Here is a 20970-nt window from a genome sequence, read left to right as displayed (position 1 = left end):
GGAATGCCTTTCCCCTCCCACTCTTCCACAGTTCCTCCACAGGCCAACTCCTGTTCATCCTTCAAAACCCAGTCAGCTGTCTTTATTTAGAAATCTTCCCAGTTTATTCTAAGTTAACAGCTTTTTCATGCTGTCATCTTTTCTTAGCACCTCATCCTTCCCATTGTATTATAATTAATTATTTACCTTTCTACACTCCCCCCACTAGATTATGAGTCCCTCAAGGACAGAAATCCTGCTTTGCTCATCATGAATCCTCATTGGCTTGTTAGGAAGCTGGTAATGAGTCTTTTTTGAATGTATAAATACTTTTGGACTACAGTCTTGTACATGGATTATATTTTCTCTACCTGAACTAGAAAACCTTAAAAATGTTCAGACATCTTTAAAAAAAGGTCATGTTTCAACTGTTAACTATTGCATAAAACAATAATGTGAAGTGTTGATTGCTTCTTTAGGCAATATTTTACTAAGCATTAGGTGGCAGTAGTGTGTTGTACTTGACTTTACCTTTATAATTGTTCTTTTCAACTGGTCATAATTTTAATGTAGTGTCAAAATGTAAAGGACACAGTTGTAGTGCATTTATACCTAACTTTTTGTAACATGATCTTGTTTTAAACTAGTAGACATCCTACAAAAAATGAAACAAAACCTCAGCCATGTCAGTCAGTGTGTCTCTCTCTAGCCTACCTCCACTGTACTGTATTCAGATTCATCAGAGCATTACTACTGCCCCATCTTAATAGCACTTCCTCACCAACTCTTTAATGGCTGCTTCATAATAATAGTGATTTTCAATAAGGAAAACCAAAAATTATCTCAGAGGATGTGTGTGTTCTCAGTGTCCTAAGAAGCTTACTTAGGCATTTATCTCAAAAATAGTATATTATGTTCATTGAATTTAACTACAGTTATTAAATGCTTTCTTTTTCTCTTTCACTCATCCATTTTTATCTGACTAAGGTCACTTCTTTTGTTTATCAAGTTTTGTTTTAGGCAAATTTCTCTCACCATTAGGTGGTTAAAATTAAGAAGAATTGCCACCACCTCTTCAGTCTTTATGCATTTAACTCTACCATTCATATATTGAACACTTCTGTGTGAAAATGTGTATGTGACCACCCTTGTTTAGCAAGAATAACGTTAGTTCAGCATCCTTAATTACACAAAAATCATGTTTCCCTGAATCCAGAGTGTAGATGAAATTAGCGTACAATATTTTGTACAGTTAATCTTGGAATTCTCTGTGCAGCTCGTGTTGAGCATGTAATCAGTGACTTGTTTGATATGATTTTGGGAGTCAGGTGAGAGTCTTTATACTTAAATTGGATATAATGCAACCCATTGCTTAAGATTTAAAATTTTTTCCTATGTACGAAGAAGAGGAGGTTGTGTTATACTAGTGTATAGTCAGCAAAGAAAAGGAATGTGACTAGCAAAGGATTTGGTGCAAGATTGTATTTTAGAATTAGTAAATCTCACAGCTTAAACTGTACTACAGAGGTAGGCCTTGGTATTGAAAAGGTTTTGCCATGGATTGAATGACCCAGCCACACATCATTCAGCTTCTTATGTTTCTTCACTTCTTGCACTCCAGTTCCTACAATCTCCCTCTCAATTCTTCATCTGAAAGACATCATTGCCTACTATAAATATTGCATGGCTTTGTTTTCCTTCAGTGACTTTCAGTCTCTTCCCTTGCTTATCCTTCTCTTATTCCTCCTCCTCCTCTTCTGTCGCTCTCCCTCTTCCCCTGCAGTCTCCTCTGTCTCCACCAGCCCGCTCTTCTCCTTCCTCTGCATTTTCCTATCCTCCTCCTCCTTTTTTCCCCTCCTCCTCTTTTACCCCTTTTTCTTGGAACTGCCAGTAATCTCTGAATGAGTCTCTTAATATGATTTCAAAGGCAATCATTGTTATCGAGACATTTGGCAGAAGTTTTAAAATAACAGTCATCAGACCAAAAGGTTTCTTAAAAAATACTAATGGTGTTAAAATGACTCTTTTGAAGATTAGAGGCAATCAATCATTAGCAATTCTGGTAGGCCAAAGAGATGTATTTTCTTCATACTGTTCTGTCAGTGTGGCTGCCACAGTCACGCTGAAGCCTTTCTCCAAGGCTTTCTCTGGGGACCATGGACTGTGTTATATGTAGGATTCTACTATAAATAAATTCATAGGACTTTTCACAATGAATTCCTTAGTAAGGTCTGTTGTTACATTATGGAACCAAATCGTGAACTCTAGGAGAGCATATTGTTTTTGTTTACCTATACACTTTCACATTCTTAGCTATTCACCAACAATCCCAAAGTAACTGAGGAAGGCTAATTTTTATAGATACTTAAAAATCACAAATTTGCTTTTAAATTAATATGTGTGCATGTGTATGTATATGTGGTACATATATGTGTGTCTGTCATTCCTTGCAGAATAAGCAAATCCACAGACACAGAAAGCAGATTAGTTCAGGGGTAGGCGGAAGGAGAAATAGAGAGCGACTACTGATGGATGCAGGATTTCTTTAGGAAGTGATGAAAATATTCTGAAATTAGATAGTGGTGATGGCTACACAACTCTGAATATTCTAAAACCACTGAATTGTAGACTTGAAAATGGTGAATCTTATGATATGTGAATTATATCTCAATAAAGTTGTTTTTTTTAAGTCAAGATCATAACCTCTAAGATTTGATAGAATGGGAGAAAATTAAAAATATAAATTCATATCTAAAAAACCAATAATTTTTCAAAAGGAGAGTGGCTCTATTAACTTTCATTCCTAATAATTTCACTTAAGTGAATTATAATAGTAAGAGTTTTACTCCATAGGATCAGCTGTGACCTAGTCACACAAATTCTTGCTGTCTGACCCTAAAACTTTTCTTTCTGAAAGACTGGGAATGGGTAGAGAAAGAGATATTAAGGACTCTTTTTTTTTTTTTTGTAAAGGATTTGACCTTTCTCATATTTAAGTCCCATGACTGTATATCCATGTTTTTTTCAAGTGTACTCTTTTGAATGCATTCCTCTTAATACCTATTTGTTTACTCGTTCCTCAGAGTGGGAAGTATTGAAGATGACCTTTGGGCTGAAGCATATCCCATATCGTATCTAGTCATTGTGGCAGCTGAATAGAATGACATGGTTAATATTTGTTTACTAGGAAAGAGTATGAGAGAAAAGACACGAAAGTGGAAAACCTCAGAGTAAACGTAAAAACTTTCCCTCCCCTCATCCAGTGCTGTCTAAATCAGAAAGTTTTAGATTTCATACTTTGGGAAGAGTATTACACACAACTTACATGCAAGTACTTATGAAGGATATTTGCACAAAGAGGCATTGTGCTAATAATCCCTGCAGAGATATGTATGTAGTTAAGATACAGTGTTACACGCACACACAACTAGTGTGATGCCCTCTGGATAGGAATATTAAACGCAGCTTCAAGGAAGAGGTGCATTTGAACTGAAGGTGAAGGATGTTCCATTGGAGACAACAGCATAAATAGGACATGGAAACAGAAAGGAATGTGTGTTCAGGTGTGATATCTGAAAGTCTAGTCTAGAATGTTTGGAATGACTAGACTGACATAGATGGTATAGTACTTACAGTAAAGCTGAAATGGTAGGTTGGAGTTCTTTTATTGGAGGACTTTACCTGTAAGGATAAAGAATACAACTAATTTATATGCAGTAGGTTGACAGTTAAAGTTTTTGAGGTGAAGATGACATGGTCAGGATTTTATAATAAGGCAAGTGAATTTGGAAGCAGGTGGAAGAACTGGAGAGCTTTAAAAGATGAATACTGGAGACCAGACAAGAGCTACTGTTGTTTTGAACTAGGTTTGTTATTGGGAATAGAAAGGACATTATGTATGTGAATCTACAGAATTTGGTGGTTAATAAAATAAGGAAAACAGAGGTTACCCTTATATTGTAGCCTGCATTATCAGGAAATGTATTTTTCTTTCATTCATTTGGCATTTATTAAAGCATGGTGGTAATTTTAACAGAACAGGGCATTCAGCAAGAGGAGGAACTAATTTTAGAGCCTGGATGAAAATTTGGTTTTAGACATTTTGAATTTGTAGTACTAATAAGATAGCTTTTAGAAGATATTTGAAATTCGGTTCTGGAATTCAGGGAAGTGTGAAGCTAGAGATAAAGAGCTAACATACTATTAATGATACTAAACTCAGTGTTACTGTGTAGAGAAAAACCAAATGCTGTATCTTCACAGGCCACACTGATAGATCAGATATCAATAGGATGATTTGGAAATTTTTGTTTAATCAGATTTGCCCAGTCCTTTCCATAGTTAATCGTTATTTTCTATTTGCAGTCAGTATTTTTATAAATCAAAACAGCATAATCACAAGTGTATAGTAAAGGATTAATGTATGACCGTCTTAACTTTTTGTTCAATTGAAGGTTTAATTAGCAAGCTACTGGTAAAATAAAGCATATTTCCTTTTAAAAAGTAAAGTAAGAAAGGCATTAAAACAGATGGACATCTATTTAGGTGATCTGAAATACTGCCTTATTGTGTAGTGGTCAATTTACCATAAAACTGTCTTATGCATTCACTTTAAAGAAATACCATTTCATTGCAACTTTATGTTGCTTAGTCAATAGAACAGGTCATCTGGAGCTAATGAATGTATAAATTTTCACTTAAAAATTTTTTAGAAGTTGTGAGACTTTTCAGTGTATTATATTATGCTCTTTTCAAAACTTACACATACTTCAATTTTCTTTCCCCTTCTAGTAGAAAAATACATAGCTCTCTGTTTTCTAGTAGAAAAACACTTGACACTTACGTTACACCTATCAGTGGACACCATTGCTGTATTCAGTAGCTGAAGTCTTGTATAAATTACACCTACCTCTTTAAAAAAAATCAACAGGTTAGAATACAACTGGCATATTGTTCAGATTTCATCAGTTTCTTAATCACTGAAATAAGTTGGCATTTGTGCAAACAAGGAAATAAAGAGGTTGGCATTTTATGATTACTGAACAAAAGTTAACAAATATCAAAAAATTTCTGACTTGGAACATTAATGTAATTTTCATTGTGTTGTAGGTTAACAATTGAGGAATATCACTTAGCATTTTTTCCTTTCTGGATACATACCTGGACAAATGTGTCTATGAAGGGGAAATTTTTATCAAACACTAATTTTCTGACTTGCAACTAACTATGTTTTAAGCAGTAGAGGCTAACTAACGGTAGAGGCTAACAGTGTGCCTCTCAGACTTTAGCACGCGTAGTGTTTGCCTGGAGAGTTTGGGGAAACAAATTCTGAGGTCCCTCTCTGTACGTTTGGTATGGGGCTGTCTTCTAAGGAGCCCTCAGAGAATGCTGATACTGCAAATCTGAGGAACACATTTTGAGTTGCACTGAGCTGACACAATGTGACAGTAACTCCGGGATTAGTAATTTAGAAAGCGCTTGGATTTATTAACATGGAGAAAATCTAAAATGGAAATAAAATGTTCCATATTGAACAACCCATTGCCCAAAACATCTCAGCTAGTTAGAGTTGAGTCCATAATTAAAACATTGGTTATCAATTAGTCAGGAAATAGATAACATAACACCATTTCTGATAAAATACTATATCATTTTCTGTATATCTTTTGTAGTGTCACTAGTAATCCTGTATTTTTATATCAAGACAGTTTCTTAAACTTTTGTGTTCATTTTTCTCATCCTCAGTAAATGGCATGGGGATTTAAAAAACACAGGTCTGTATAATTGAACAATTTTCCTCACATGTGAGCAAGGTATATAGACTGTAAAGTTGTGTCAAGTCAACTGAGAATAATGCTAAAACTTTGGCAATCGACAGTTTTGTCCTGTTATAATAAAGAATCACAGACACCCACTCTCAGTATTTTTAGTATTGTAACGTATTTATGATTTTTAAATTTTGAATATACTGTAGTCTTCTACTCAGCAATACTTAACTTTTTAATGTTTTCAGAGGTTGCCATATGTACTTGAAAGTAATAAACCAGTCTAAACTGGTCTGTCATTCAAACCTTTCATATCAGTCTTTTCATTAGTTTTTTATGTTGTGCTTTTTTCTCTGTTTAACATTGGGAGAAATTTCTCATTTTCCCTTACTGGCTTAGAAAGATTTACTAAATTCCTTTAAAAACATTTAGACATGTCTGATGATGTTTAAATGCACAGATCTTAAGTGTTCAGTTTGGTGAGAGGTGGTATTATGTAACCATTATCTCAAACAATATATAGAACATTTCCATTCCTCCAGAAAATTCCTTTATGCCCCTTTCCAGTTAATTTCCACCCCCTACCCCCACCGGAAAACCAACTGTTAATTTTTGTCACTACTGTCATCCCTTGGTATCCTCAAGGGATTGGTTCCAGGACATCCCAAGGATACTACAGTCCGAGGATGTTCAAGTCTTTTATATGAAATGGCATGTCCATAGATCGAAGGCCAACTGTATGAACTAGTTTTGCCTGAATTTGGATTTCATATCAGTGTAATCACATACTGTGTACCCTTTTGTTTCTTCTTTTGCTCAACACTAATGTTTTAGATATTCATCTGTTTTATTACTGAGTGTATCATAGTTTTTTTCTTTATTGTTGTTGAATAGTATAGAATATACCAAAGTGTATCCATTCTCCTGTTGATAGATATTTATGATTCCAGTTTCTGGCGGTTATGAATAAGCCTTTTTGTGGACATACATTTTTATGTTTTATTTTTCTTAGGTGTATATCCAGAATCGGAATTGCTTGACCATAGAGTAGATGTATGTGTACCTTTATAAGAAATTGCCAAATTGTTTACTGCCAGCAGCCTATGAAAGTTCCTATTATTCCATATTCTCAGCAGCATTTAGTGTTATCAGTCTTTTTTATTTTAGCCATTCTGTTAATATGTTTAGTAGTATCTCATGACTTTAATACACGTTTTTCCTGATAACTAATGAAAAAGTTTGGGTGTACATTGATGTGTACATTGTCTATTCATTTGTCTTCTTTTGAAAAGTGTTCAAGTTTTTTCCCACAATTTTTAATTAGTATGTCTTTTTAGTATCAATTTATAGAATTTTTTTTTTTTATATATTCTGGTACAAGTTCTTTGTTAGAGAAATATTTAGCCAGTATTTTTTTTTTCCCAGTTTGTGGCTGTTAATTTTCTTAATGGTATCCTTGATGTACAGAAAGTTTTAAAATTTGATGAAGTTCAGTTTATCCATTTTATGTCATTATAAGTTTGTGCTTTTTGTTTTCTGTCAAAGCAATCTGTGCCTACCCCAAGGGGCAAAGATATTCTCTTGTGTTTCCTTCTAGAAGCTTTATGGTTCTCTGTTTTATATTTATATCTATGATTCATATTGAATTAATTTTTGTGTATGAAATGAGATGGGGATTGATGTTGATTTTTTTTTTTCCACATGGACACCCAGTTGTTTCAGCACCATTTGTTCTAGACTGTTCTTTCCCAAGTGAATTGCCTTGGCACATTTATTGAAAATCAAGTGACTGTATATGTATGGTCTATTTCTAGACTCTTCTGTTCCACTAGATCGATTTGTTTGTATGTGTTTATGCCAGTTCTACAGTCTTGATTACCATAGCTTTGTAGTAAGTCTTGAAATCAGGTCATGTAAGGCCTTTGACTTTGTACTTTTTAAAAATTCTTTTGCCTGTTCTAGATCTTTTGTTGTTCCATATAAACACAGAACTGGCTCACTGGAATTTTGATAAGAATTGCATAACATTTTTGTATCATTTGAGGGGAAATTGGCATGAATTTCCCATCATGAATATATTATTTCTTTCCATTTCTTTCCCTTTTTTTCCTTTGAGGCTATAGTAATTGGTAATTTCTTAAACTTTCATTTTTCAGTTGTTTGTAGCAAGATTTGCTGACTTCTTAATTTTGAATTCTTTCCTTCCAGGTGACTTAAATTCTTCCAATTCCAGCAAAATGCATTTCAATTTAGTATGGTGGCAAATAGAAGTTAAAATAAATGAACTTTGCAACATTGATTTTAGTACGTACCTATTCTGTTAATAAAGAATGTCAGTATTTTCTTTATTTAATTGGTGAATGTTTTCCTCAGAACTCCCTGTTGTTTGTATGATTTAGCTGGCTTTTTTCCAATATAAAGAAGTCCATGCTATCTTTTTTGTGGCTCTTTCTGGCTTCTCAGGTAGTTAGTAAGCCAGCCCCTGGATCACAGAATGCTTTAGAGTTTCTCTGTCTTTCATTTATTCATTGAATGAATGAAGTAGGAATAGCTTTGGGCTCTCAACAGTGGGAAGGTTTGGCTAGTGGGATTCAAAGAAAAGAAGAGCAAAGATAAAAGAAGCCTTGACAGCAAGAAGAAAATGGCCGTGGTCTCTTAGGGTGATAGTGCATGCTTGAGCCTGCCTCTTATTGGAGGGCTCTAATACAGAAATAGTAAGGAAAAGATCTAATATTCACTTGGGGGTTAGAAAGCCCTGAAACCTAGTATGAGAGGCTTGGTTTCCATGGGTAGTAAAAAGTTACAGATTTTAAGTTAAGAATGTGCAAAATAATGACACCATTTTATTAATAGACCTTGTAATTGAAACATCTTTAAAAGTTGTAATGTCTGTTAAAGTCCAATTTTAAGCCATAGATGTATTTAGACTGTATAATTTCACGTGGTTGCTGAAATAAATTACCACAAACTTGGTGGCTTAAAACAACAGAAGTTTATTCTTTCACAATTCTGGAAGCTGTAAGTCCAAAAGCAATATAATTGGGCCCAAATCAAGGTGTTGGCTGGGTCATGATTCCTCTAGAGGCTCTAAAGGATGATCTATTCCTTGTCTCTTCCATCTGGTGCCTGCCAACATTCCTTGGCTTGTGGCCTCATCACTCCAGTCTTTAAGGCTAGTGTTTAAAATCGCTCTCTGTACATCACCTTCCCTGCTGTGTGTCAGGTCTCTCTCTGCCTCTTTCCTATAAAAACACTTTGATTGTATTTAGGATCCACCTGGACAATTCAGGATAATCTCCCTGTTTCAAGATCTTTAACTTAATCACACTGCAAAGACCTTTCCCCCAAATAAAGTGACATTACAGGTACCAGGGGTTAGGACCTGATATCTTTGGGGGCTATTATCAGCCTACCACAGAATGTATTAATCTTTTTTAGACCTTCATTTTGTTCTGGAACTTGCTGTCAGAACAAATTGGACTGAGGCTTTTAGCACCCCAAATGACATACTCTCTTGTTGTAACTGTCATTTTTAAGCTAAAGCCTGTATCACAGAATAAAATGTACTGCATTCTAGTAGCACAGCAGAATAGATCGAAAAGCCTCAGATGGTGAATTAGTTATTTAAAATCATAGTCAGGAAAATAACAAATTGCTTATTGAAAGAGGTTGAATTGTGCTTTAACTACCATGGAACTGCTATATGACTCAAAATTTAGTAATAGCTTTTAGTTTGGGGCAGCCAGGAACTAATTCTTGGCTTTATAGGGCTTTCTTGGTCAGGTTGGAGCATGAACAGGCCCAGTCTGTTCTGTTCATTGTACCAGCCACTATTCATTTTTATGGTGGCCTGTTCAAAATTACTTGCCACCTTCTAGTCTGTGCTCCTTCTAGTCTGTGCCACCTTCTAGTCTGTATAGTATACAGCTATAAGATTAGAATATTTCTCTAGGGCCTTACTCAGTGCTTGTGAGATACTGAAATTGAGTCTTCACATGTAAGTATATCTTAAATGTATACTAGTGTTGTATTTGAGCATATTGCATGTAATAACATTGAAACCTACCAAACTTGTTACACAAATCTTCTTCATATAGTGTTAGAAGAAGGATTAGCAAGAGAACTTTAATGTAACCCACTTTATTTTGGCTTTGGTACATTACTTAATATCCTAGCCTTAAGGATTACTTAAACCCCAGTATGGGAATAACAGACGAGCATCATTTGTTAAATCATGGCCTAAAAAAGATGAAACAATAAAGCCTTAGTTTCCTTTTTTCTTCAGTCATTATTTTAATCAGCTTAAATATTTAAATGTTGATAGCTGGTAGAGTTGTCATAGGAAGAGAGAAAGAGAGAGAGTTTGCCAGCGGGAAAATAGAAGCCTGATTCTCTTTCTTTGCCCTGTAATCGTTTTCCCAGCATGCATGATGTTCATTAGTTCTTTTCGGCAACCAAATACCACAATAGCTTTTGCTCTGCTAGTGAGGATCGCCAGCAGTGTGGAGAATTTCAACATGAAAACAAATATAAGAAAGATTTATTGATGAATTAATTTGTATTCAAGTATTTTATTCCATTCTTTAAAGTTGTTTCTTATGAATCTGCCCTAAAATAATCATTTTTCAGTTAAAAACTTGTGTTTGGGGACTTTTAACTTTAAAATCTTCTGGGCTGAGCCAGAAGATGAAAAATGTTGTATTTTAAAGTAAAATTGTATAATTTCATAAGAAAGTCTAGTAGTCCACTGTGATGATACATACAGCCATGCACATTTTATAAGGGGAGCTTCATACTCTGCATAGTTTGTACTCTTCCTTTGTTATGTCCTACTAGTCTGCATGTACCTATTTCTGCTTGTGTTAGTCATCCTCTCTAGGTAAATTGTCCTTGAGACCAGTGATTCCATCAGCAAATTATCCAGAAAATGCTGTCTTTGCACGTTGTGACAAGTCATGTCACTGGTGGATTTATAGCTACTCCAGTGGTCTAATTAACCTGGCAGTTGTCTCCTGTGCCCAACACTGTTGTCTCGTTGCTTGGCATCTTAGTTTTCATCTTCTCATTACCTTCTCTCTTAACTAAAGCTCAGGTTTACATTTTTTTTTTACCTACCCCCACTCAACCCTCTCTACTTATCACCCCCCCTTATTTTTGATTGGCAGTATCATCCAGATAAACAAAGTGCAGATGTGCCAGCAGGAACAGTGGAGGAGTGTATACAGAAATTCATCGAGATTGATCAGGCATGGAAAATTCTAGGGAATGAAGAGACAAAAAAAGAGTATGACCTGCAGCGGCATGGTAGGTACTTGTGAGGAGCACCTGCACATTGGCAACTCTTTGAAGCGCAGTCTGCAGCCATTCCTGGGGAGCATTTTCTAGCATTGCACCAAGTTATTATTGCCTCTTTTACTCCTCCCCTCCATCATTGTTTTTAACTATGCCCTATTCTTAGTAGTGATTACTGTGTATCCACTGAGAAGTTAACAAAACTACTTGGATGTGGCTTCTTGTGAAGCCGTGAAAGCTACTTTTTATAACTAAAGAAAAATACATAATTACATGTTCCTAATTAATATTTTTTGTTTAAAAACTTATTAAATTTTATTATGTTCTGATTAAAATTTTAATTGTAGTGCTTTTAAGACTGTATGCTGTAAAAATGACAATCTAAAGGGAGACACTGTAAAGGATAACACCATAAAAGCATTATTTGCTGTCTCTGAGCTTGTTTAAAGCTAGGTTTTCATGATTATCTCCTGGATAAACTATAATCCTTGTAAGATTGCTATAAAAGGTATTTTAGGAATGCATATTTCCTAAGCAATTTTAAAAGTCATTTCTTTTATGCATTTTAGAAAATAGCTTCTTAAAACAGTGACAAGCTCTTCCGAGAAAGAAAGGGAGAAATGTAGGTCAGGTTTGTCACACATGGACTGCAGTTACACGAAGTGATAGGCTGTCTTTCAGCACTGGCCTTGGGATAGGAGTCCCTCAGCCTTCTATTTGAACCTTCAGTATGCACCCTCCATGCTAATGGCGGGAGTCAATAATCAGTTACAGCCTGTGGGGAAAACACTCAATTGCTCTCTGAGATAGCGCACCAGGCTAAGCATTGACTCGGATGTGTTGATAAAAGCTCGCTGTCTCTATATTTGATTATTGAGTCCCGTCCCATGCCCTGCACTGGCACACCATCAACCTAACAAAGTGATGTTAAGCCTCCTACTACTAGGGTTGTGAAAATTTGATTTGAGAAATAAGGCTTTATTTCTAAAACACAGCATCATAGGATAAACCCAGTGATATATATAGAGTATCTGTATCTATTTTCAGAGGGAGTTGTATTAGAAAATTAAATATTTCTTACAGGCAGTGTGTGATACCTTTGTGTAAAGACTTCATGAGCTATTTGTTTACATACTAGAGTATTTGTTCTTAATAGTGACTGAGTGTACTTTTGCAGTGAATTTGGATTAACTTTCAATTATGGCTGGAGTATATCCTATTTGGTACATATATGAGCATCTTTCAGAGGGTGTATTTCTTTTGTAAACACATTTGTACTTCTGGCAAAAGACTGTAGAGGTGATTCCATTTGAAGATGGCTTTTATCTATAGATACATCTTTGACTTTGGTTCACATGGTAAAATTTCTCTGAAAGTGTTGAAACTAATACACATAAATGTGTTGTGTGTGAGAATTTACCTATGTTCCTAAAGTGACCAAGTTCTACAGGAGATGACAATCTCTCCTGGTGCTTTGCACGTCTCTACCAGTCTTTATTCTGTGGTGACGATTTGCTTAAGGTGAGGACAATCCACCAAACTGTATCTTAAGGAGCGTAGGGTACGTACTTGTACTGTCGCTCTGCATTTTTGCCACTCCACAGCTTGGTGCTATTAAGAAACCTATCAATGAAACTGACTGTTGTCTAAAGAGGGGAGAAGGAGGGGGAGATCAAGAACCAAAAAATATTCTCTCTCGCTAAGGTATAGGGTGAGGTGAGGAAGACCAGAAATGGAGAGAAATAGGGTTAAAAGTGAGCAATAGAATTGCATGAAGGAAGGTTTAAGAGATGTTGGAAGAAAGATAATCAGCATCTTCAGGCCTTTCTCATTGCCTTTGAGAAGTCCTTGGAAATGTGGATTTCTTTTGAGCTTTGAGTCCTTGATTTTGAGGTTTTAATGGAAGCAACTGTAGCCTACTGTACAGGGGATTCTTGTAGGTCATTGATGAGGTCACAACAAAGTTTAGACAAACCAAATACAGTGAGAGTTGGGCCTGATTCATGATTTAGGTTCATAGGCATTTATTTAAAGGAGCATCATTTAAAGGAGCCCTTGACATCTGTATTTCTTTGCTTCACAAAATAAATTATCAAAAGAAAAAGTGTAGGGTAGATAATCTAATGTAAAGTACCTGTATTTTTTCTCCCTCATTACCATTTCTGTATTTTTAGTTGACATTTTGTTTTAGGGTAATGTTGGCCAGGTTGAAGAAAAGCAAAATTCTGCTAGAAATTTATATCGTAGTTTGCTCTGCAAGTTTTCAGATGGGTGATTACTGAATTGAGCTATTCTAGAAGGACAGCAGGAATGCAAATTTTCATGACATTTTAAAATGTATCTCAGATATTAAGTACTAAGTATTTCCTTCATTACTAGAGGCTCCAGATAGTGAGAATGCTTTGTCTCAGTTTTAAATTGAGATTGGCTTGCTGTTTAGGTAAGAATTAGAAGTTTCTTATCCAAATATAACTTGCTGGTTTTAAGCCTTTCACACTAAAGCTCTTTTAAAAAATCTCATAATAAACCTAGTTTTGTATTGTCATTTCTTTTAAATAGCAAAATTAATTTTTCCTTCTTGACCCATCATCAGTAAGTGGCTCCTCAAAAGAAGGAAATGAACTTGAACTTCTAACAGTGAGGATTTAGATTTGATAGAAGGAAAACCTTTGAGAGTGATAATTTGTTAAAGACCAGGATAGGTTACCAAGAGAGAGAGAATTTGTTATAACCAGGTCAAAGCACTCTTTTTTTTCTGGGTCACCCCCTGGGGACATGAAAATAGCTTTGTTATACAGAACTCTTTTTGCATGTGGTGACAGTTCATTGTAGAACTTTCTTTTCATAGGGTGTGCTTTAAATATGTTTGTTTCCTTCCCTCCATTAATGTGGAGTACAAAATAAGTTTGAATTCTTTAATGCTTGGGAAGAAGGCAGGAGATGTTTTATTGGCTGGTGTTGAATGCTTCTCATATTTCACAGCTCAGAGTTGGTGCCCTGTTATAAGGAAAGCCTCATCAACATTGCCTACAACCATTTGTTTCTCTAAAAGATCATTTAAAGGAGCCCTTGACATCCATATTTCTTTGCTTCACAAAAGAAATTTTTATCAAAAGAAAAAGTCTAGGGTAGATGACCCAATGTAAAGTACCTGTATTTTTTCTCCCTTGTTTCCATTTCTGTATTCTTAGTTGACGTTTTATTTTAGGGCAACGTTGGCCAGGCTAAAGAAAACCAAATCTAAAAAAGGATGAGTAACATTCTATTTCCAGATACTATACATTTTGAAAGCAATGTTAAGTAGTGAATTTAATCAGTTAGTTCCAGTTGGGCATATTTACCTTATTGTTCTAAAGATGCTTCCAAAAGGCTGTTTCCCATGTTTCCTTGAAAGAGATGCTGTTATTCAGGATTAGGCTTTGCACTTCAGACGACCAGATAAACACTTTGGAAAATCTTTCTAGGATTTGTAAAATGTTCATATGAATAATATCTGTTGAATACATTTTTGTGCCCTTAAAATCTTGTGGGGAGTTTTCTCATACTAGGTGTATTAAAAAAATCACACTAGCAGTATATCATAGAAAAATAATAGGGATCATGATTCAGTAGCTTTGTAATGTGACGGTCACAGATCTCTGATGTCTCAGTGGCTCTCTAGAGTGACACAGCTTATGAGTTAGTTCACTATGATCTGAAGAGGAACAAACCTTCAAATGAAGTCAGTTAAATTATCTTATTAAAAAAAAAGTGGATTGTATCTAATAATTGGCATCCTTGGTGGCATATTATTTTATTTTAAGATACTCTCTGTTAATGAATTATTTTGATAATGCAGAGCTTTCATCCTGCACAGTTGGCCAAGTACTTGGATACCCAAGACAGCCAGGCTCTGAAGAGGATTGAGCCAGACATTGTAGAGTTAGTGTGTCTTTAAGCTAATCAGCTATACTCTCGTTACCTAGATACAAAAGATCGTTTCTAGTACTGTATTATACAGTTCAGTTCATCCCTTTGTTCGTATAAATATTTGAGAATGGGAGATAAGCAATAAAATCTTAGACCAAATGAACAATGTATCTTAAAACCCCATCAATGTTTGTTTTAGAGAACTGAATTAACATATAGTTTCTTAAGCTTAAAATAAGAATCCTTCCTGAAAAGCAAGTCAATGTTGAAGACTGATTAGTTCAATAGGAAAGGAAATAATACTTTTAAATGTAGATAATAAGAATTTGGGTTAACTGGAATAATGACTTCAGTTCAGTAGATAGTTGTGTAAATTATGTGCTAGAACTGACCCTTATAAAATATTTGTATTAGATTAGGGTTTCCATTTATGGTCATATCAGTATTTCTATTTGGTTTTAGGAATTTGAAAATTGGCTGTAAAAATGTGCTTCAGGTAAAACTTGAAGATAAGCATCAGGGGGCATGTTTTTTTGGTGACTTGTTTCTGGGAAAAGTAAGTATGTGAAATGATGCAGAAAATCCATCTAGACAGTTAGGGCCTGGCATTTATTCAGAGAGAAGAGAGTATAGACAGAACTTTCTGTGAGGGTCCTCCTGCTCCATCTTATTTGTCACAAGAACGTGACTACTCACATTATTTGTTACTTTTACTTGAATGCAAATAACTTTTCTGCAATGAAAATGTATTTTAAGATAATTTCTCAATGATTTTGAATAAAAATTTGGCTAGTTTCAAATGTTTATTGAAACCTATGGGCAAGATTATAGTAATAATCCTGGTATTCTTGGATATAATTGGAAGTTCTGATTTAGTAACAGAAAATGCAGGATCTTAGGAAGTTTGTGTCTCCAACTTTAGCCTCTCTCCCAGTTCCTACTTGGGTACTTGACCTAGTTGAAATCAGTGCATTCAAAACAAAGACTGGGTACACCTTTCTCATTGCTTGTTTTTAACCCTCAGCCTTGAAATCTTTGTTTCGTATTATACTCTGAGTGCTTCTAGTTTGTTCAGTGTATAGCCAATGAATTAGAAATGAATATTGGCATTCATTTTTAGTGGTTTTTTTTTTTTTACGTGATCTTTTTATTCTCACAGCTACCACAGTAGTCCATACCCAAATTATAACATATACTCAGGATATTTCCACAGCTGCTAATTGGCCTGCCCCCCACAGTCATTTACACTTTGATTGGTCTAGCTTTCTTTTTTATTCCTCTGTTTAAGAACTTACATAACTACCCTCTCCCTAACACAACATTTACCCATTCACCTGGAATTTAAATGGGACAGAGCTTTTAAGTTTGTCCCTAAATACATTTTCCAACCTTATCACCAGTCACAGACCTAATGTGAATCCTTTCCCCATCCATTTAGAGACTCCCAAACACATATGCTTATGCTGTTTATCGTTACTCAGAATATCCTCCCATTCTGATTCTTTGCAGCTTATTCTTTGTTCAAGTTCCAATTCAAGTCTTCCTATCTCCCTCCCACCAAGCCCCCCCCAAAGTCTTCCCTGATACTCAAATCTACTGTTATTATGTCTAACCTCTGAATTTAATCCACAAATTAGTTATCTTGAATTTGGCTCCCATCTTTCAGTTCTGTTTGATGCTTTGGAAGGACTACATAATTATATGTACTATGGCTTTGATAATAATGGATCAATTTTAATGGGACTCACAATAACAAAGTACATCAAACTTCTTAACACTGTTGCAGATCTCAACAAGGTCAAGAGTTACTACCTTCCTACATTGTGGTACTTGAGACTACCCCTTCTTCCCCTCAATAGTTGAGTCATTTTCCTATGGTCTCATATAGACAGGTCAACACAAACAGTATGAAATAATAACAGTTAAAATAGCTGACATTTGTTGAGCACTGGAACTGTGGTAATCGTCTTTTAATCATTGTTTAACAACCTTCTAAGGAGGATACTAGTATCTCTTTTCCTGAGGAGTCTGAGGCTCAGAGGGTTTAAGTAATTTGACTAAGGTCACATAGCTAGTAGCTGGTAGAGAGGAAACTCAAAACCATTCTCTGACTCTTAATCACTGTATTGGGCTGCCAAGTTTTGAATAGGTGTGTACAACCTACTATTTTAGTTCCAAATAGTCAGGAATGAGGCATATTTGAGGGTCAGAATGAGAGGCCAGGAGTATTTCTGCTGCTGTGTTTTACCTTTCTGTAGTGAAACATGAAATTCAGTTTCCAGGTTTCATGTGGTACCTTTCATGAGCACTGGGTTTACATTCAGCTTATAAAAGCTCTAGTTCTTCAAGTCCATAATTAATTTCCAACTTTGTAATTTTTCTTCAGTGTGGAAATCCTTGCAGTTGTGACTCTTTAATTTCATCTGGGAAAGGATTATAGAGCTTTATGATTTAATGGGCAGGTTTCAAGTTAAATGTTGCCTGATTCTGAATCTTTTATCAAAGTAGAGATTGTTCCAAGAACAGACTATTAAGGACAAGGAAACTGACTTTCTTCAAGTTATTTCCTATGTGAGAAATTTAATTAGGTATAGTGAAATGATTTTTAAGAATGATCGTTTAAAATTAAATTACTTGGTTTTAAAACAAGATACTAGGTTAGACCTAAAGGAAAATACAGCTGTTTGCTTTTAACACACATAGATGACTTCTTTAAGTTCGAAATAAACTTCTTAAAGTATTTTAAGTGGCATAAAAATAAGTATAATTGACTAACTGCTAAATTAGAGCATTCTGGGGACTTGATCACTTGAGTGGCACAATGTTGCTACAGCGTGATTAGTAAGGGCAGAGTTGCAGATAGACTCAATCTTTTGGCCAATATTGTGCTTTTAGATATCTGATCCATAAGGAAGAAAGTTAAATTCCTCTCCTCAGTAGCTTTTTGTCGCTGTTATTTATTTATTTTTACTTATTTATTTGAATTGTAGCTATAGTTAGAAAAGGTTTCCTGGGATTAGGAAGTGTAATTATTTAGGCAGCAAACAAAGAGCTGTTTTAGAAATTTTACTGTCATTAGGAGGAAGTTTTAAAAGACTGGAATTCCATTGTCTTGTAAGAAGTAAGAAATATTTATTGATTCCCAAATGGAGCTGAAAAAAACCTTTCCTCTTTTAGAAAGTTGTGAATGACCCAGCGAGAGCTCTAGTAAGCTTTACTGAACCAAGCTGCTAATAGTTATTTAATGTTATTCTTCAGTGTGAAAGAATCTCCGTAGATTTTCCTTTTAATCTCTTTGAATTGCGGGCTCATAAACCTCTCTGATGAGTCCTGCCAGTGTTTTCTTAGATCCCACTGTTGAGACAATGGAGCCACAGAATTCTTTCACTTCTTGTTGTCAGACAAATCCAATAGAACACAAGGTCAGAAGGGCTTATACTTCTAAAGGTTGAAAGATTCTTTTTCAAGTAACCACATAAATTATTTGATTTTTAACATTATATTCCTCAGGAATCTCTCTTTAACATTGTTTTCTATATGTAAGTAAATCTGGAAGTTTGTCGTGTCTCCTTATTTGGCTAAGCTTGGGAGTGCAGCACAGGGTGTGAACAGACCTTAATGTTCCTAGATACCTTAGAAAAAGCTGAACCCATTCGCATCAAAAGAATTAGGAATCATGCAGTGTCATTGGACTCAAGATAGAGTTCACCGAATGCCAGGCAGTGTGTTTTCTTTCCAAATGCTGGTTTTTTTGTTTTTGATTTTTTTTTTTTTATTACCATTCTGTAACTAAGATTACCTATTTAAATCTTGGTTGTTTCTTTAATTAAATCACTTTCTAAGTCAGTTTCTGTTTTCTCAACATTTTTTGTAGTGTCACATTAAGGAGAACTTTGAGATGGGGTTTGTATTTTCAGATACCTGTTAAATATTTCATTGTAATAAGCAAAACTATAATATGTAAAACTCAAAAGAAAACGGACTTATCTTTTTTGTTGATGCAGTATCTGATGAGTAGACAATTATCAAAGCTAATTACAGGGTTCCTGTCAGTTACTTTAAGGGCTAGGGAGGAATTAAGTTTTCTAATTATAACTACAATGGTGTACAAGCAGAGATCATTATTTAAAAAGAAAAAAAAAAACATTGATTTGTTTGTACTTCTTGCTTGTAATCATAGTAGGGGGGAAGTTGCTGTTGCCCCATTCCCTGGACACCTGCCTCTTAACAAAAGATTGTGGTCTCCTCCCTACGCCCCTCCCCCGCCCCACATTTAGATTCACCTTTACTTGTGTGTACTCTCTCTGCTCATTATATAGTTCTCCAGGGATCCAATTTCCCCCTGATTTAATCACCCCTGGCCTTTTACAGAAATTGTTAGATTACTGTCCTTTCAAAGAATACATACTTTCTTATGAAGCTTTTCATTTCTTTCCCCTAACTTTTCTTTCCTTATTTCTATTTAAAAATAAATCCATTAGAATTTCAGCACACTACCCTTAGAACTTTTTATTGAAGTATATCATACATACAAAGAAATGCACCAATCCTAAGTATACAGCTTGATGGACAGTAAACACACCCATCGAACTAACCAGCACCCCAGAAGGCCCATGTGACTCTTTTCAGTACTCACTCCCCATTCCCAACATCACAGGATGGTTTTGCCTGTTAAATTCACATAATGTGGGGAATCATACAGGTATCCCCCACTTTTCAAAAAGTCGCTTTACACCACTTTGCTTTCATGAAATACCTACATTAGTACCTGCTTTCACTGAATTGAAAGAAATCTGAAGAGCATTTTCAATTTTACCAAAAAAAGATGAAAAGCGTAAATTAGTGTGTAGCATTTGTTTAGCAGTGAGCCCCTGAGCAGCATGCACCCCGGGCCCCAGGCAGCAAGAGTGGCACCGCCAACCTCTTTCCCCAGGAACTGCATTCAGCCATCAAGTCACCATAGCTTTGAACTGTGTCTGTGAGCATCTGCGCATTATCTTGATTTATGCATCCATTAGCAAGATGCGTCTTGAGGTAATTGCTCCTTCACTTTACCCATTTTGTCTTACAAAAGGTTTCAGAGGAATGCTCTACTTTCGCATAGCAGGGGAAGCCTGTGTCCTCTCTTGTGTCAAATACTGGCTATTAAAACCAGAATCCCCATAAAACTTGAACTATGTACACATATTATTGAATAATCAGGTCAATATATAGATGTTTAGATAGCCACAGAACAGGAGAATATTTTAATATACTTTTAACTCTGACCTTGGGTAAAGTACTAATAACCACTTTTGTGTTCTATTTTCTTTCCCTTTTACAATGATATATGGTCTGAGCTGATCTTTCAACTAAGAAATAGTTAACTACTCTAAAGTTCCTGTACAGAAAGAAGAAAAAAATCATAAAAATGTAAAAGCCACTTTTTTGAGAAGGTGAAATAATAAAAAGGGTTCCACATGAAATAGTAACTGGGTGAGAGTAACAGTAGTTTCCTAGTAGAGGAGCAGAACAATGCAAAGAGGACTTGCTTGACAGTTACGTTTGCCAGTTATTTCTCACTAGTTATTTTAAAATAAAAATGGTATAATGGATATTTATGAATGGGTTGTCTTTTCGTACAGTTTATCTGTTACAGGTGTCCAGGATAGGTTAGATTAAGAAGCTTTATTCATCTTGTCATCACCTCTGCTGTGTCTGATTTGCTTTCATTGATTTCAAAATTAAGATATCTGTAAGATACCCTGGAGTATAGGCAACCTGATTGTAAATTATTTATACCTGTTTCTCCCCTAACTAGGGTCCATTAAGTGCCAGTTACCCCCATTCTTCAAATCTAAAACTTTCATTTCCACATTCAAGCAAACTATCTTGGGCCTTCTAAGTAAGAAATTGAAACATGTGGTAAGATTTTTTTCTCCATCTGTGACGTGACTTTTAAGTAGAATTTTTTTTTAATTTGGAGTACTGAATAACCAATAACCTATAGCCATGTATACTTTATAGAGAGTGTGGAAATTAAATT

At 35.3% G+C, this 20970-nt stretch overlaps 1 protein-coding gene across 2 annotated transcripts in view; it reads left to right on the top strand.

Annotated features, from left to right (window-relative positions):
• The window catches only part of DNAJC24 (DnaJ heat shock protein family (Hsp40) member C24), a 47138-nt gene that overhangs the window by 20128 nt on the left and 6040 nt on the right, over window positions 1-20970 (top strand). For both annotated transcript variants that reach the window (XM_064492481.1, XM_011000389.3), the window contains exon 3: window positions 10910-11048. In XM_064492481.1, the coding sequence (XP_064348551.1) occupies window positions 10910-11048 (139 nt within the window). The remainder of the gene's footprint in view (window positions 1-10909; window positions 11049-20970) is intronic.

This window comes from Camelus dromedarius, chromosome 12, assembly GCF_036321535.1.
Source record: "Camelus dromedarius isolate mCamDro1 chromosome 12, mCamDro1.pat, whole genome shotgun sequence".
In the NCBI taxonomy this organism is placed as follows: domain Eukaryota; kingdom Metazoa; phylum Chordata; class Mammalia; order Artiodactyla; family Camelidae; genus Camelus; species Camelus dromedarius.
The sequence above is the reverse complement of the archived record's forward strand: the minus strand, read 5'-3'. Positions and strand labels throughout refer to the sequence as shown.